At 41.7% G+C, this 18,153-nt stretch overlaps 1 protein-coding gene across 1 annotated transcript; it reads left to right on the forward strand.

The window, feature by feature from the left end:
- The first annotated feature begins 860 nt into the window (after positions 1–860).
- slitrk5b (SLIT and NTRK-like family, member 5b) lies at positions 861–7,825 on the forward strand. The gene is made up of 2 exons (XM_088315531.1): positions 861–1,074; positions 1,479–7,825. The coding sequence occupies exon 2, from the start codon at positions 1,540–1,542 to the stop codon at positions 4,135–4,137; it is 2,598 nt and encodes an 865-aa protein (XP_088171657.1). The 5' UTR covers positions 861–1,074; positions 1,479–1,539; the 3' UTR covers positions 4,138–7,825.
- The last annotated feature ends 10,328 nt before the right edge of the window (positions 7,826–18,153 follow it).

Raw genomic sequence — 18,153 nt, forward strand, 5'->3', positions numbered from 1 at the left:
ATTCTCAGTGTGGGTCATTTACTACCGTTTAAAGCAACTAGACACACATAATAAAATAAATAAAGAGAGAAATAAAAACACTGCGCCACTGCGAGCCATTAGTTCTAATTTCAGAGATTGATGCTCGGGCAACTGATCAATAGACCCACTGGTGAGTCCCAGTGTGCTCATACATTATGCACGGAGTGACGTGATTATTAAGGCTCTTCTGTACACTCCCTGAGCACTTTAGTGCAGCTTTTAGATGGCAGTGACAGTTCTTTCCCCGAGAAAGTGATGGCAATGCAACATGAAAGCCCAGTGAACTCCAACCCAGGACTGGCATAAGTGACAAGAAGGTGTCAGGTATCTTGTTTTTTTTTTTGTTTTTGTTTTGTTTTGTTTCCCCCCCCCCTCCCCCCTCCCCACAGAGGCTTAGCAGTCCAATAATAAAAGCTGCCTTCGTCAGGTGGAGCTGCCGTGAATGTTTTAAACCTGAGCTACAAAAAAAAGGATTGACAGATTAGGCGAAACAATGATGTAACGTGACATCCTGGCGGAGGTTTTGCTTTCAGGATGAATAACGCCATAAGCGGGTTTAAAACAAACCGTTTGAGCGCATCTCAAGTGCTGCGCTTGGCTGAATTATTGATATTTTGAGGGATCTTTCGGAAAGGTAGGTCAGCGTGCATCTTCTTTTTTTTTTTTGCATCTCGGCACGATGCTCAAGTGAGCTGATTCTTTCTGCGTGAAATGAAATGACTTGACATCTTCCCGACCACCGGGTAGGGAAGAGAGAGAGAGGGGTGAGAGAGCGGGGGGGGGGGGGGGGGAGTGAGAGAGAGGGAGCGTGAGATGGAGAGAGAATAAGGAACTTAGTTATCAGGCGCAGTAGCATCTCCGCCTGCACAGCCAAGCAGAGGAGAAGCATTTATGGTCGATCAGTGGTTTTCCTTTTTTTTTTTTTTTTCAAACCTCTTCGGGGAATTGGGGGAGCGTGCAGAAAAGAACCCCGTTAGGTTTTCCTGACGGATGAAACATAAAAGGCACGCTGACATTACCCGGCGAGCCTGCGTTTCAACCCATGGGTGTGAGGTAGGTTATTTCTGCCTTGAAGTAGAAGATGCACTAAATCGGGCTTTCAGTCGACCACGTGTGCAACTCTCCGCCAGGTGTCAACGTGGTTCAAAGATAATTAGATGTGATTGTGTTGTTTTGGGCTGAAGTCTGCCTTTGACCTTGATTTTTTTTTTTGTTATTTACATTGCTTGGGGGTGTCCTCCCGCTCTCTCTTTCGCTTGCTCTCACGCTTTCTCGCTCGCTCACTACTTTGGTTGAGCCATTTTAAATCAGCAGTCACACGGCCAGAAGTTACCTCTGGGTAGCGACAAATGAGGCTTTGACTCGTGCCGGCTACAGCTGGTTGTGTGGAAGTTGCCCGCCTGCCTCGCATCATCATGCTCCATTATCGTTTGTCTTTCTTTTTTTTTTTCCTCCAGATGACACTGAGGATACTTTAGTGGGACTCTGAGTCTGACTTTGGACGTCGAGCGCAGGAAAATGCATCTTTGGATCGCTTGTGTTTTGCTGAGCGCCACCTCTGTACGTACAGCGGCGATGTCTGATGAAGGCATATGTGAACGACTGTGTGCATGCGAGGAGAGAGAGGGGATTCTCACCGTGAGCTGCGAAAACAGAGGGATTGGGAGCATCTCGGAAATAAAGAAGCCAAACTTCCCCCAGTATCATCTGCTGCTCACTGGGAATTTTTTAAGAAAGCTTACGGCCAACGACTTTGTTGAATATCGAGGACTCACCATATTACACCTGGGAAATAATGAGATATCCGAGGTGGAAGCCGGAGCTTTTAATGGACTTCAAGGATTAAAACGATTACATCTCAACAATAACAAAATTGATGCCTTGAAGGAGGAGCTCTTCTGGGGCCTTGAAAGTCTGGAGTATCTGCAGCTTGATTATAATTACATCACTCAAGTGGCCCCCAACGCTCTCGGCAGACTTCGACACCTGGAGGTGTTGATTCTGAATGACAACTTGATATCTACTCTGCCTGTGAACGTCTTCCAGCATGTCCCGCTGACTCATCTTGACTTGAGGGGGAATCAGCTGAAAGTCCTTCCCTACTCAGGTCTGCTGGAGCACATGAACAGCGTGGTCGAGCTGCAGCTGGAGGAAAACCCGTGGAACTGCTCCTGTGACCTGATCGCCCTTAAAACGTGGCTGGAGAGCATTTCGTACACGGCGCTGGTGGGCGACGTGGTTTGCGAGTTCCCCTTTCGCCTCCATGGGAGGGATCTCGATGAGGTCTCAAAGCAAGAGTTGTGTCCCAGAAGAGCCATCGCTGAGTACGAGATGCCGCCGCAGCCGCATTTCAGCACGGACGGCAATTACAGGAGCACTCCGGCCCTCGCGACAGCTTCCTTAACCTCATCTGGCATCGCGAGATCCTCGTCAAGGCCCACCAAAGGACCTCGGCAGTCAGGTAAATTAAAATCAAGACCGACTGCTCGACTGGCGGCGAACAAACCTCAGAATTACGGCCAAATTATTTCCTATCAAACTAAATCTCCCGTGCCTTTGGACTGCCCGTCGGCGTGCACCTGCAACCTTCAGATTTCAGATCTCGGCCTCAACGTCAACTGCCAGGAGAGAAAGATTGAGAACATTTCCGATTTAGAGCCCAAACCGTATAACCCCAAAAAGGTGTATCTCACTGGGAACTACATCCCTGTGGTGCGGAGATCGGATTTCATCGAGGCAACTGGATTAGATCTGCTCCATCTAGGCAACAATCGGATAGCTCAAATCCATGACCGAGCTTTTGCTGATTTGACACATCTCAGGAGACTCTACCTGAATGGGAATTTGATAGACCATCTTACCGCCGATATCTTCTACGGACTAGAGAGTCTGCAGTTCCTATATTTAGAATACAACGTCATTAAAGAAGTCACTGCAGACACATTCCAGCACGTCCCTAAACTCCAGCTGCTGTTTTTAAACAACAACCTCTTGAAAACATTACCGGTGGGAGCCTTTCACGGCCTCACGTTGGCCCGTTTGAATCTTCGAAGCAACCACCTGCGATATCTACCGGTCAGCGGTGTCCTCGATCAGCTCACGGCTCTGGTGCAGGTGGATTTGTACGAAAACCCCTGGGATTGCTCGTGCGGCATTCTCGACTTGAAGATGTGGCTCGAGCAGCTCAGCACGGGCACCGTTGTCAACAATGTCATCTGTGGTTCGCCCAAGAGGCTCGCCGGGGAAGACATGCGATACATCAAGACGGCTAATTTCTGCCCTAATAACTCGGCCGTACTGGCGTCAATGATCCCCCCCTCGGAGGAAACCTTCCCCGGCAGCACCATCACCATAGAAACATCACTCGACTCAGACACACAGTACAGCGCCATCCCTTTATCCGTCATGATTCTTGCCCTCCTGCTCATGTTCATTATGTCCGTGTTTGTGGCTGCGGGACTTTTTGTCACAATGAGAAAGAGACACCTAAAGAATCAAAACGAGCAGAATAACTCCATGAACGCTTGCATTAGTTCTCTTAACATGGAGTATGGACTGTACAAAAAAGGAGCAGTCCCAAAGGTCAGAACCTCAGCTGGGCACGTGTATGAGTATATTCCACCCCCTTCAGAGCAAACAAGCAAAACTCCAGGTCCTGCCTCTGCCGACAGCAAATCCGCCGAGGGATTTCGGGACCTCGACGAGCTAAGCGGCGCCTTTCTGGGGAACTCGGACGAAGAAGCGGCGAGTAATGTAATAGGCTCGGAATACAGCACCACAGCTTCGGAGCCTCACAATAAGCCTTCCAGCATGAAACAAGATGATCCATCATACTACAGAGAAGTGCTGGATCCGGAGCAGAAGCCCCACTACAGCCATACGCTACCTTGCAGGCACACAGCACGGCCGGCCAGTCAGTACACGTCAGACTTTGACGCAAGGCCTCAGTACGTGCATCCTGACAGAGTACAACAGACAATACTGTACTGCACAACACCAAGTACTGTTTATGTGGAGCCGAACAGAAGCGAATATTGGGAACTGAAGGCAAAGCTCCACATTGATCCGGATTATCTTGAAGTTCTTGAAAAAAGAACAACATTTACGCAGTTTTAAGCGACTTGGCTGAAAAACACGTTGAAAAAGGACTTTATACTTCGAGACAAAGAGGTAAAACGTGACGGCTTCTTCAGCTGCAGCATGTATTTGTGTGATGCTCAGGCTTCGCGGCATTGAGCAATGACTTTTGTTCTTATCTGACATGTACTGCATGTCAGCTGATCCAGTCACAAGTACATCGAGCAAATGATTCATGAGTGTGCAGCGTGCATAATGTTGTTTTTATTACAGCCACAACATGGGATGACAGTCCTTTTAATAACGCTTTCCTTAACAAACTGATTTTCTGGAGCTTACCTGTGAGTTTTCTGCTCGCTAGGAACAATAAAATAAATACAGCCATTCTTAACTTTGCTGAGTCGGTTTAAAAAAATAAATAAATAAAGTCTTCTTATTTCTCAGGCTGCGTCTCTGCTCAAGTCCCCGTCACCTTCCAGATGAGGCAAACCTCAATGTGTTAATGCGGTCACGTATGCTAATTTGGATTTTTGAAAGGAAATAAAACATACTTTGAGAACCGAGCCAAAACTGATGCAAAACAATGCGTAAAATGTGTAAAGCGGGGCAAAATATTGCTAAAAAGCAAACGGCAGCATAACTCAGCACTTTTGTTTGAGTGAAGTTGTGTTGAACCGGCAGGGTGTTTCTTTTCAATTTTCTTCATACAATATATCTCAGGCAAATAAAATTCAATTTGCTTCATATTGAAAAATAAAATATTTCTCAAAGATTTGAACACAGTAAGTTAGATCCGTTTGTTTGGTTTTATAAATCTTAAAATGTCAGAAGAGTCTTCGCCTTTTTTTCGTAACATCCTTTATTCAGTGGGGAATTCGCAGTGTTAAAAATGCTAGCAAGATTTGAATGTAGCCTCACTTCGCTAATCCCTCCTCCCCTCCGGTGTGTGACCAAAGCGACGCCGCTCACAAACATGCACATGTACAGTGTCAAGTAATGAAAAAAAAAAAAATCACTTCTGAATCATCTCAGCTGCCTGATGGCTCTTTATTTTTATTTTATTTTAATGGGGATATTCCGTATAGTTTCAGCAAAGTTGCTGAAGCCACACAAACAGGTCAGCACATGTGTTAGCCCGTGAGCGCATGGTCATCATGCCTCTTATCGCTGATTGGTTGTTTTTCATTTGGTGCGGTGGTTTCTTTAACAGTTTAGAGGACCAAGATGGGGGCTAGAGAGGGCTGTGCATTTTATGAACAAATGGTACAAAATGTTGATGAAAGTTGTTTAGATAACCTCACGTTCACAATAAACATTCAATCTTATCATGAATGGTCAAAAAAAAAAAAAAAAGTGAAGCCCTTAAACGACGCTTTCCTGTTCCTTTGATGGTGGTCACCGTGTCGATGTGATGTGGAAAATTACGTGGAACAAAAAGTATTTTTATTCAAATTTCCATCACAGTTTGCTCTTTGCTGACTCCTGCTAGAATCAACTTTTTTTTTTTTTTTTGCAAGCACACAACTTACTAGTTTGCATATCAAGCGGGAACGCAAGATCACTTGAGGGCTAAACGCTAAGAATCCACTTTTGACAGGATGACCCGAGACGCATGTTAATGCTGCCTGAGCCGCGCTTCCAGTCAGTGCGAGTCCTGCTGTATGTACGTAATGCTTAACAGTTCAAATTAAATGTGTAAATATGAACAATCAAGCAGAAAGCCAGGCCCCTAATGACTCATCTTATAACAGACGCCCCGGAGCTATTTCATTTGCAATAATGTGTGCTTTTTACTCACAAATCGGCTGCATTTCATTAGCGCTAATCAGCCGTGAAGATTATATGTTCTCATCCAAAAATAAACCAGGTTGTTGCCACGGATATTTTACCACCAACTACTTCTGACGAAACTGAAATTAATTTGCAAACGTGCCCATCCATTTTGACGTGCGTAGGCGTTTACGTGAGGTCCAGCTGATGAATCATTTTGCCGAAATCGGACAAATCGGACAAGGTGAGGAACATACAATGGCTGAGGAGGTGCTCAGAATATCATCTCATGAGCTCTCTGGTTTGCCGATTGAGAGCAAAGAGAGAGGAGTCCAAGAATTAAAGGCAGCCGACCACTTGTTTATAGAATAATCTCTCCGAATCAGTGGTGTTCCCTCAAAGCTTCCCCAGGGGGATTATGGACAACTACTGCCCCTGTTTAGAAGTGATTCAGGCTGTAACTCTATTGTGAAACGTTGTAAAGGATTACTATCACAACTTTATTCACATGTATGAAACAAACAAAAAAAAAAAACTAACAAAAAAAAAACAATACATGTGAATCATGTGTGCCGCAATAATGTACTGTAGGATTAATTTGGGGGCATCTCACAAGGGCACAGCGTTTAAATGTTGTAATATGCATCTTATATGTGGATTTTACCTTGTTTCGTACTGTGTGTCCAGATAAAACTACAAAATCCTAATGATGCAAGACAACAGGTCCAATTTTTCAACCGATACTGAAATACAATATTTGAGGCCTCAGTTGTGTTAAAGATGTATTTTTATAGCAAAGAAATGTAGATGTTGGTACATACTTTTTGATTCCTCTGTTGAAAATGCACTACTGACTTGAACGAGTCAATGATGATGTCACTCCCTGAATTGTGCAGTATATTTGTTTGTGTTCATAAAGTACAGCCAGACAGAGACAGTCTAAAGAGACCTTGGATATCCTGTACAAACTGCCATGCATTTTATGAACTCTTATGAAACAGTACGAAGGCCATTCTGATCACGAAAGAAATGCTCCTGCAAAAGAGATAGAAAATCAGAGGAATGAGTCTGAATTTTAGGACATACAAGTCAAGTTTCTCATTGCTTTTTGCGATATTTCCACATTTTTTCTCAAATATTAAAGGGTAAGTGAACCCCAAAAATTCCTTTGCAATAAGATGTTTGATGCGCCTTCACTAGTCTAAACATGCAATTCCGATTAATATTGTATTTGAAGAATAAAAGTTAAGCAGCAAAATCATCAGTTTTTAACCATCGCAGTGGGCCATTTTATCACTTTCTATCATCTGAAAGTGACATCACAGTTACTCAGGGCTCAAGTAATTACCAATCATTGCTCACCTTTTCTCGGCTCACCACTGTTTCTGCATCGGAGCCACGATTGGTGCATAGCCGAGTTGTGTGCAACTGTTATGTCATTTTGAGTCGACAGAAAGTGACAAAATGGCCGCCCGTGAGACGGATAAAACGTGGATTTTACAGCTCAACTCATATTCCACAAATGCAATCTTAACCAGAATGCTGTGTTTCAACAAGTGAACGCACATTATACAATATTTTTGGGGGGGTTGACTTCCCCTTTAATCAACTTTTTTGCAAATAATATGCTCCAGAAAAATCAGGATGTTATTAGCAAAATTAAAGAAGTAAGAAACACATTTTTCTCCCCATTAAAAAAAAAAACCTGCATTAAAAATGCTTTGGCCAGAACATTACAAATGTATTCTCATGAGATTATTATTTACTTCTCTCAACATAAATTTTTAGATTTTATTCTCACAATATTCCGTCTTTTATCTTGTGACTTCAGCTTGTTTTTGTTTTCTCTTCTGTGTGAATGGCCCTTGTACCCGTCATATTCACCATATTAGGTCAACTGTGGCTTTTGAAGCACCTCTGTGCAACATTTCTTTTAAAACTGCATATCTTTTTAACAGTTATGAATATGACAATTTCTCATTTCTACTGAATTTAAAAGCACAACAAAGACAAATGAAGTTTCTGGAAAGAAATATGTCTTAATATGCATACAGTGACCCATGAGAGCAAATTATGCAGGCTAAGTTATGTCTGGGTCAATAATGTGTAACTGAGGAAAGCCCCTCTCCATGGGACTTGAATGCGCACAGACGATGAACGTGATTTGCAGTAAAATGCACTGAACCTGTCTCCTTAACTCATCTCCAATGGTTGGAATTTATGCATATTAGTCACATTGTTGAATGCGCTGTCGGTTTCTGGACTCAACGTCAAAGTCACATGGTGCATTTTACCACTAATCGACTGATTAAGCGAGGGAGGATTCTTGAAAAGTACTTTTGAAGTGTGTAAGTACCAAAACAAATGTGTTAAAAGAGGGCAAATCACGAATTTAATGGAATATCACGCTCTCTATGCTAATAATGTTGAGATTATCACTCGAAAGTAACCCTCGGAACAGACGAGCTACCTGATGTATATAATGAATAAATACATATATGTACTATATATGTTTTGCTTTTTTTTTTGTATGCAATTCATGACTGAAGCAGATTTTACTTCGGAATTTAGGACTGTTGGTCTTAACATGGGCGTCAGACTGAGGAGGAAATGGGAATACATTTTGTGGGGGGGGGGCCGCAAACGCTTTGGGAGACCCATCCCACCTTGTTTGACAAGTTTCTGGTGCAACGCCCCTGGAACTTTAATTTATTTTTAATCAAGTACTGTCTGTGTATATAGAGAAAATGCTACAAAATAGTATTAGGGCCACTGTGAATTGAAAAAAAATAAAATAAAAAACAGGAAAGAGAATCAAAGAGAATAATGTCCTAATTTTGAGTGTTTATTATTTTATGTCTTTGTTCTTCTAAAATTATAGTTTTGGGATAAATGTAAGAATATTTGATACAAGGAAGTTGTAATGTGAGAAACATTACTAAAATAGAATCAGAATTATGTCAAAATTAATTCTCTCAAAATTAAAAGTGTGTACATTACATATATAGTTTATTATTTTTAATACTGTGACAAAAATCATCCTAGTCTTCCAAGAGTAAAGTGACAATTTATCAATGTCAAAGAAGCCCCACAATAATCTGAATTTAACCAGCTAAAAATAGTTTATCATTTATATGTATTATTAGTTCATCATTATTTTGATATTCTAATGAGATTTAAGTAATATTCTGGGGGGGAGGGGTTCAACGATATTAGAAGAGCTCCACAATATTACATATCAGTTTATGCTTCTGAAATAAATCCCCACCCCTCACATTCTTACTTTACAAATATTTCACTCCTGTAATATTGTTACAAGAATATCATCAGAGCGAGAGAATGAAATTGTGGCTTAAATTGTGAAATTGTGCAAAAATCACAACGTTACTCTCATGTTTGTATTCTTCTAGATTTTTTTTTCAGTGTGGCCATCATACGCCTTCATAATATGCAAATGTCTGATTATAGAACAAATGCACTCTGTGTCTTATTAATTTCGCTCGTTTTATTGGGTCGACAAGAGAAATTTTGTCTTAGCTTTAGCTGTGCAGACTTGCAGGGACTGTAATATGATTGCAAGCAAATGGTAAAACTTGGCAAAGGAGGTTTCTCTACAGTATACGTGCTGCTGCTTTAGTTGCTAGTTAATGAATAAAAATATATGCATTCATTTTAAATTGCCTCTGTCTTCCTTTCACCCTCGAGCATGTGTGCGGTAGCTCAGCGAATATAATGCACAACGTCGCCTCCAATCCCCGTTGGTGTTTTTCAGGACATTACTAAAATTAAAATGGCTACTTTAGAATTTCAAATCAGGTTTCATGGTTTCAATCAAGTAAATGGCCTGTAACGATGTGCGGATGTGTTACATAAGGAACGCTGAGATTCGGACTTTGGAACGCCTTCGCATTTACTCACTCGAATCACCCAGAGACTTAAATTACCAATGCTGCCAAGTAAACGAAATGACATCTGATGCTCCGAGTGCGCTCGCAAACAACGCAAGCGGAACATGCCCGGGGGGCCGTTTTACAAAATATGCTTCAATTGAATTTTTTACTGTTTTGGGCAAGATTGTTGGATCTGAAATAAGAGCACGTCCTCCAAGTCTGAACCATATATTTGCATGCCATTCAGGCATTTGCTAAACAATCGTGCTGTACTGTATGCACAGGAGACGCAGCTTTATACCAAGGCCTGGTATCCATGGAAACATCCACTTGGCTGACACAGAAATTAATCAGAGGCCATTCTGCACTCTATGCGCTGTTGGGCTTTTTAACATACATGTGCTGGCCCGTTTTAAAACCCGAGATTAAGTATTTTCGATTACGAGCCGAAGATTACCTTTCGACTCGTCCGCTCGTCAGATCGGCGGTGTTATGTTGTTTAGCAGTTTTGCCGGGGAGAGGGGAAATTAGGGCAGATCTGCATTATGTAAGCTCGAAGAGACACGTCAAGCGCTGCGAAGACAGCGTATGACTGCAAGCCTTTGCCGAGGGAAGAACCTTTACTATCGACTCACATCAGGCGAGCGGACGCGGCAGAAACGCCGCTGACTCAAAGCGTCTTGATACTTGCGTCTTCCCTTTCACCACGGAGAGCGCAACCGCACATCTGGTGCAGGACGGGATGCCTCGCAGTCGTTATAGTCTTAGACATATGTCTCTGGCCCGCCATGCCTCAAGCCTGCTCGGCCGTTACACTTACATGACATGACTAAGAAAATGGACTTATTGTGTTCGTCTGACTGGAACAAGACGTTTAAAATACACGTAAACATCTTGATCTGACTGACATCACAGTATACGGCGTGTAATTGCCAGCCGGATATAATATCCTGCCTCTTAGCCAGGTTAGCATTGCAAGTGAGTATATGATCTTGATTGCCTTACCTCGTTAAATAAATAAATTAATTAATTAATAAATTAATAAAAGCCTTTGTCACCTTGGTCGCAATCAAAGGCGTCGACAGGATCTTGAGGAGAACAAAAAGAAAATAACAGCAATCAATGTGACTTGTCTCTCTCTTTGAGGGGTAAGGTGAGGTCAAGACACTTTAGTTCTAGTACATTCACTTGATTTTGTTGTTTCCCCCCCCCACAAAGCATAATACTTTGCATTTCAATGTAATTTTGCATTTATGTGAAAATTTTTGGACTAGTCAGCTTTTGGAGAAAAATGTCTTTCTCCTGTGGTTTGCCACGTCTTTGAAAGACTTCTTCAACAAAGGTTGTTACAATTAGTCCGTTGACTGCTTAATTTGTATTAACTTATAATGTGCAAAATCCAATTATCTGCTTTAACAAAATTCCCACTCTTCAGTTGTTTGTATACGAATAGCCGACCGCTCTCGGGAGTGACTGCCCACCCATCAAGTTTAAAACAAACAACAGCGTGAACTTGTAATTATCTGAGTATTTCTGAAACTGCATCTGGACAAGCCATTCTGAATGCTGGCAAATTGTGACAAATAACGTCTCCCACAACAAGTTATTCCAGTTCATTATTTGACACCGAAAGCCGGCATTATCAAACGACTTCCATGGTCGAGCCACAGGATGGTTAAATTAGCCCGTGTTGGATTCGCACAAGCGCCATTCATTGGCAGTCTGGATGCAGAGCGGTGGTCTGGGTGGAGAAATCTAATAACACCATAAAAATTCCCTTGATTTGTTGCTCACAATAAGTATCAGAAGGTTACTAAAAAGTTGGTGTCAGAATGTCAGAGATCTTTTATAAAGACACCTTGGAACCGTTTTAAATGATGGTGAAAAAAAAATCAATTCTGAAGTCTCCTTTTAAAGCAAAACTTTTACGGCCAAATGTCAAAACAACAAGAATCAAGATGGATGGGTCGGAACTAATAGGTGGTGTCGTTCCAAACAAAACGTAAACATGAACTCACACAACATTGCTGAAATATGAGAGTTTACTGAAACACTATTTGTCATTAATGTAAAATCATATTTAATACTCTGCGGGGACTCCAAGCTTTAATTCATGTAAGAGCCTGTTGACGTGCTCGAGTCAGATTCAGACAACTTTATTGATCTCGGTGTGGGCAATTAATTTGCAGCTTACAGGTCCAAACCACATTCAGTCTCGACAACCTTAATAGGACAAGGGCATAGAAGAGATGTTTAATATTGGCTAGGGGACAGGTTGCAATAAGAAAAAAATGAAGAAATAACAATGACATTAGAGCAATGCAACAATAAAAACACATTAAAAAAACAACAACAGGGTTTTGGTTAGCAAATGAGTTCAACAGTTCAAGGATGATGCACTTAGTGACTAATTGGGGCGAGGACACCCACTGCTAGAGGAAATTCTTGACTAACAACTTGTCCGTCACTTATTAGAGGACCGACCTCCCAAGGCCTCCTCTGGTATGAGGCCGTTATCTGGCGACTTCCTTGTGCATGGAAGACGCCATTTTGATTCTAGTGCATGTCTGGGCAAACTACGGCCCGGGGGCCACATCCGGCCCGCCGAACTTGAAAAAAATTAAATGAATAAACCTTGTTAATGTTTTATTTTTGAAATACTGTGGGTTTTCAAAGACATATTGTTTTAATGCTTTTGTTCACTTTTGTTTAAAATTAAATGTACTTTTTTTTTTTCTCCAATGAGGTGAGGTTACCAAAACATGCCATCCATCAGCTCCTGGTCCGGCCCCTCTGTCAAATTTTAGAACCCATTGTGGCCCACCAATCAATAAGTTCGCCCACCCTTGTTCTAGTGGATGCAGAAGTAACTTGGTTGTGACTCAGGCTGTTCGAGTTTGTAGGAAATACTTTTTTACAATTTGAAGGCAACAATACATTTTTAGCTAGCGCTAGTAAAAAACAAAGTACTCTGATTCATATTGTGTGTGTGGGATAAGAATAAAGATGGAATATTAATCTACATCAGGGCACCTTGATTACTAACACTGTCATCAGATGCAGACATGTAGTGGCCACGTTTGCCGGCCGGCAAAAACGTTTTGACATCCCGGGTTTAGTTCCCCTTTAAAGGGACAAAGTCACATTTTTAAAAAGGATTCTCATATAAACACCAACTCTACATCTCGTAGTAAACTTTCTAGGGACGGAAAGTACATGAACCTTAGGCGATGCCGACTCATTAAAGGATACCTTTAGAAGAGAAAAAGCTCGTTAATGGCGGATTTTCTTGCCTTTACGTTTAAGAAAACATCCACGTACAGGCGACAACGTTGTCAAAACAATCCCCGCTCGCACTAAGCTGTAAAAATGATTGAAAACCTCAACTGCATATCCTGTCTTAGAATTTGAGTGATGGCAGTAATATATCATTGTTGGTCACAGTAAATTTTCACTTCGCTGGAGAAGCACTATCAAACGAGCCTTGCTTTTGAAAATATGCGTTTTTCAGCGTTTAGACGGGAACAATAACGTGATCGTTTTTACAAATGTTTCAAAAGTTTGGCTTTTCCATCTCATGCATCATAAGCAAGAGGCCCAAAATATCAGTTTAAAAATCCACCCATGTGCTGCTATCTACATGCAACTACCTTGTTATAATGTAACATAATGAGAGAACACGTCGACAACAAGCTCCAAATGAGTAAATTGGGGTTAGGGGGATGATATGAATTTAATCAGATCAGCACATCTTAACTGGGGAAAAAGAGATTCCGATTATTGTATATTGAATCGTTGAATTATGACATATGGGTGTATTTAGTTCCAAGCAACATTTCAGTCCAGTGTTGCATTGTATATTGCATTTATGTGCGTGTGTATGTGGGTGAATAAATTATTGACTCAGAGAGAATTCATGCTTGCCTCCAGGATTGCAGCCAAGCACAGTGGCTGCATCCTCTCCTCTTTTTAACATCTCTGTTGGCAAAACAAGGGGAAGGGGCAGTCTTCCCTTTTTTTTTTTTTTTTTTTGCACAATATATTGAACACAATTTGCCTGCGTACATCACGTTTGTTTATGTCAGTGTGATGTCTCCCCGCTGATTTGAGGGGAAATGACACGCTGCAAGGGGCTGGGCAATAAATGCAAACGCACAGGGTTGGGGAGGAGAGAGGGGGGGGGGTGAGGGGGTCGATGGGGGTTTTGGCTTTGGCAGGAGCGGCATACTGCCAGTATATTTGCAACAACACAGAGCTGTTTTTGTTGAAAAGACACTAATATTCATGAGGGCTTATCCGGGCTTATGACTGCCAAACCTGAGAGAAGTGACACAATCCCTCCTCATCCTTCCATTTAGAAAACACATACTACACAGGAGACTATTCCACATAAAGAAAAGGGGATTTGGCAATATTGCGAACGGATGTTTAGAGAAGGCTTTCCAAACTGTCTGAGTACATAACATAATTCTCTCCACGCACACAAATTAATAACATCCTCCCGTGTCAACATGACTCAGTGTTTGTCCCTCGTCGCTCACTCGGATTCACGCTGCCCCGCAGAGCATTAACCTCTGCCCACGCCTCCTTCATATCAGCCCCGCTCCCGCCTGGCTCTGGAGCAAATCAAGGGCAAATTGGAGTGCCACGCACCGCTAATGTCGGCCTGGAATTTATAGGGACAACAAACAGATGCACGTGAACTCCACACGAAGCATCACGGAACCTCGGAAAACCACTCCAGGAGGCTGAGCTTCCTTTTCTGAATGAATCTGTAATGTGATGTACAATGTAATCCATCCATTCATTTTCCAGCGCACTTGTCCGCCTTTGGGTCACAGGTAATTGGAGCCTGTCCCAGCTGACTTTGAGCGAAAGGCAAGTTACAGCCTTGACTGAGGGCCAGCCAATTGCAGGGCACACTGTGGAACTTTTCCCACCAGTAATGTGAGCTAGAACCTGTACAACAAAATTTAAAAAATAAATAAATAAAAAAGACGTCTTTTCATGAGGGGAAATCAAAGTAAACAACTAAGATGATGTTTGCACAAGTGTGCACACCCTCTTATAACAGGAGAGTGATACATGGGATGGAAATCAGCACACGGTGCCTCTACAAGACCAAAGTTCAGATGTTCTGGTAGGCTTTTCCTGACTTTATTTTGCTTTCTAGTAGAAATCTGAAATTGTTGTGCTCACAGACTTTTTGGAAAATGTCATACTTCCCTCCACACAAAAAAAAACTGTTATATACCTTTCAGTCCACATTTGTCCTATTTTGTTTTCAGTTCAAATGACCATGTTTTATATGTATCATTTTCTTTCTTTTTCTTTTTGCGTGCATGTGCATGTTGGCTGGCTTGAAATGATAAATGAACGATGACAGCCAGACTGACGTGCTGCTATTAACTGTCGTCCATGCCCTCCGCGTGTTTGAATGTATTTCTTACGGTTCAAAGGTCGTGAAAAATGCAAATCAAATTGAGGAATTGTATTTGGAAAACAAAAACGGCGCAAAGTATTTAACAAATTTGTAATTAGCGTTTTGCATTTCAGCATAACAGATTAGAATCATTTGGTTGGTTTTCCTCTCTATTGCTGTGGCGCAAGTTTCCGTCACAGAACACGCAAGCCCAACAACATGACTACCGGCGAAGAGTAAAAAGTTTGTTCCCAAGGCATGAACATGGTTTGGAACTGGCTTGGGTTTGCGGCGACAGAGGTGGAACACGTGACTGCATCCTGCACCTTTTCTCTAAAGCCCACTGGAACAAACGGCAGGAGCACAACAAACTGCTTCGAGAATCTAAAAAATATCCAGCCGAGTGGGAGGAGTGCCAGTCTTTTATGAGGGGAAGACGGCCGCTATAACCAACAAACACACACGAAAGCAACTTACTATGGTGGAATCATTTACCCAAGGCACCAAGTATGATAAGAAGGAGGTGCGATGAAGAGCAATCTTTGAAGCAGCCACTTTGCACGTCGCTAAAGATATGCTAGCCATATATATGGTGGAAAGGCCAAAAAAAAAAAAAACCTGCTAAAAACTTATTCAACACCGATTTGAATATTTTTTTTTTGTTCCTTCAACAGCCAAAAGCTTCGCTCCTTATTAGTGGAGGAACAGGAAAAGCTGGCCTCCAGCTATGTGCTACCGAGCTAGAAGTGTTTTACTCAAGTTGCTTCCCCTATTTGTCTAACAGCACCTGTGGGAAAATCTTCAGATAGCTGGAGGGCGTTTTATTTTGCAATGACAGATATGGTCCAGTTGAAAGACGCAGCATAGTGAGTTTGACACTGCCAGAAATGTATAAAAATCAGAGAAGACAAGCAGACACCTCGGGCTTCATTACAAAACAATTGGTCTCGGGTTATTTTTACAAATGCATGAACTGAGAATGTTCGTTGTCGTTTAGGTTGACCGTTTCATCACCTAAATATAAACAGGAAAAGAAAAACCTGCAAATTTAAATAAAATTCAACATGCTCAATGATAACAAGATAAAAAACAAAAAAAATAAACAAACAATGTTTACTCTGGTTTTCAGCCAGGATTCATTAAAAATGTATTACACACCGTCGTCTGTTTATTTGGGGTTCATTTTGCCTGAATACTTGCAAGTTTTTGGCTGCAGAGCACAAGACAAATGGGAGTCTGCGGATGTTTCTAGCAAATTTTGCAGGAAAGGAAAAATAAGGCAGAGACCAGAACTGACAGTTCTATTAAAACCACGCTGACGCAGATTACTTTACAACCTTACAAAGACACATTTTAACCAAGATAATTCATCACTGTGTTATTCCCTCCAATCGTTTACAGATATGGCATCACTTCACACCCCAAAAACTAATGTGATCCAGCAGCACAATTTAACGCTGTGACATCTATGACTGCAGATTGCGGCGGAAAGAATTCAATTCCCGAGCGTCTCTGGAACAACCGGCGTTCCACAGACAGGAGTTGACCACTCGGCCGTAAATGAAGTTGGCCCTGAAGAGCAGTAGTTAATCACTCGTGTCTATAGTGGAAGAGACTTGCGAAGCAGTAGTTAGAGTGGGTAGTATTGATTCGAGTAATCATGCCGTTTTCAATATTTGTATGGCTGTACATGATTTCAACCTTTGCATTTGCTCTAATGAGGCAACATTTCATCCCTTGTTAAATGACTACTTGAGCCTAAAATGCTTTACTCAATGCTAATAGGTAGCAAAATGATTAGTAAAGAATAATGATGCTGCAGGTTGTAAGATACGTTTCATTTAATTTTACCTCCTGGATATGAAGTTTCATGAGGAGATATCATAAAAGCCACAGATTTGTTTGCATTATTGTTGAGATCTGCACTTTAATTTGTGTAATACGATACTGCTTTGCTTTTGTAGTGCATTTCATAACAGCTGCAGCTGTAACAAAGCACTTCACATGCAACGTAAAAGCAAAGATGGTGAAAGCAGCAAATTAAAACAAAAATTAATGATACTAACACATACGCAGCGCAAAATTAACCATATAAATGAATGTTGAAATGTGCCTAGAACCACAATGAGGTGCCTTCCAACTTTTTATTGCTTGAAAAAAAACAGTATTGTTGAAAATTTCAGTTTTTCTATTTTATAAATTTGAAGAAAAAAAAAACAACACTTATAAGCAGGCAATCCAGTGCAATATGTTTTGCCTCAGTGCGGTGTCACATAAACGCCACTGAGCCAATAAGGACTCAGGCAGAATCTCGCTCCGGGCCAATGGCGCATCAGAACGGACACTTGGGGGGATACAGTGACCCGCATAGTCGCACACAGCCACACATGCTTTTGGCATCTGGTGCGCTAACATCACAGCAAAGTACATACATGCCACACAGGGCACTGTCGGTTTAAATCATGGCTCTCCTTACGCTGTTTCACAAAAACACTTCCAGCAATTCCAGCTCCACATTTAAGATTTTCTATGCTCTTCTTTTTCATTCTGTCGCATTTCAGGATCAATATAATGGCCAAATTATCATGACTATGACCAATTATTCACTACATCCACCAACAGTGGTCAGATTTTCCAGCAACGGGAATATTGCCATACTTGAAAGCAGTTCAAAGCTTATGCTTAGATTTATATGAGGAGCAAGCTCTTTTTTTTTTTAGGAATCATTTGGGATACTCTTGAACAATGATACCAGTGTAGTGCAGTCATAAGAACGCAAGGGAAAGAACAGTTGTCTTCTGTAATGCCAAATCATCGTTAGAGATGCCACACACACACACACACACACAGACTTCATGAGATCATCTTTAATTCTTCGAAGGGAACCTTTCACAACATGCAGTAAGACGCCATACTTATGTGCTGTTTTGACTGGCAACAGAGTTCAGCAGGGCTAAGCAGTTAACTGTCGCC

Source organism: Idiotropiscis lumnitzeri, chromosome 14 (assembly GCF_059441095.1).
Source record: "Idiotropiscis lumnitzeri isolate Australia: NSW breed Sydney's pygmy pipehorse chromosome 14, RoL_Ilum_1.0, whole genome shotgun sequence".
NCBI lineage: Eukaryota > Metazoa > Chordata > Actinopteri > Syngnathiformes > Syngnathidae > Idiotropiscis > Idiotropiscis lumnitzeri.

Bases quoted from the DNA above. Each gene is read 5' to 3' on its own strand.
- slitrk5b (XM_088315531.1), top strand. From the start codon at position 1,540: ATGCATCTTTGGATCGCTTGTGTTTTGCTGAGCGCCACCTCTGTACGT.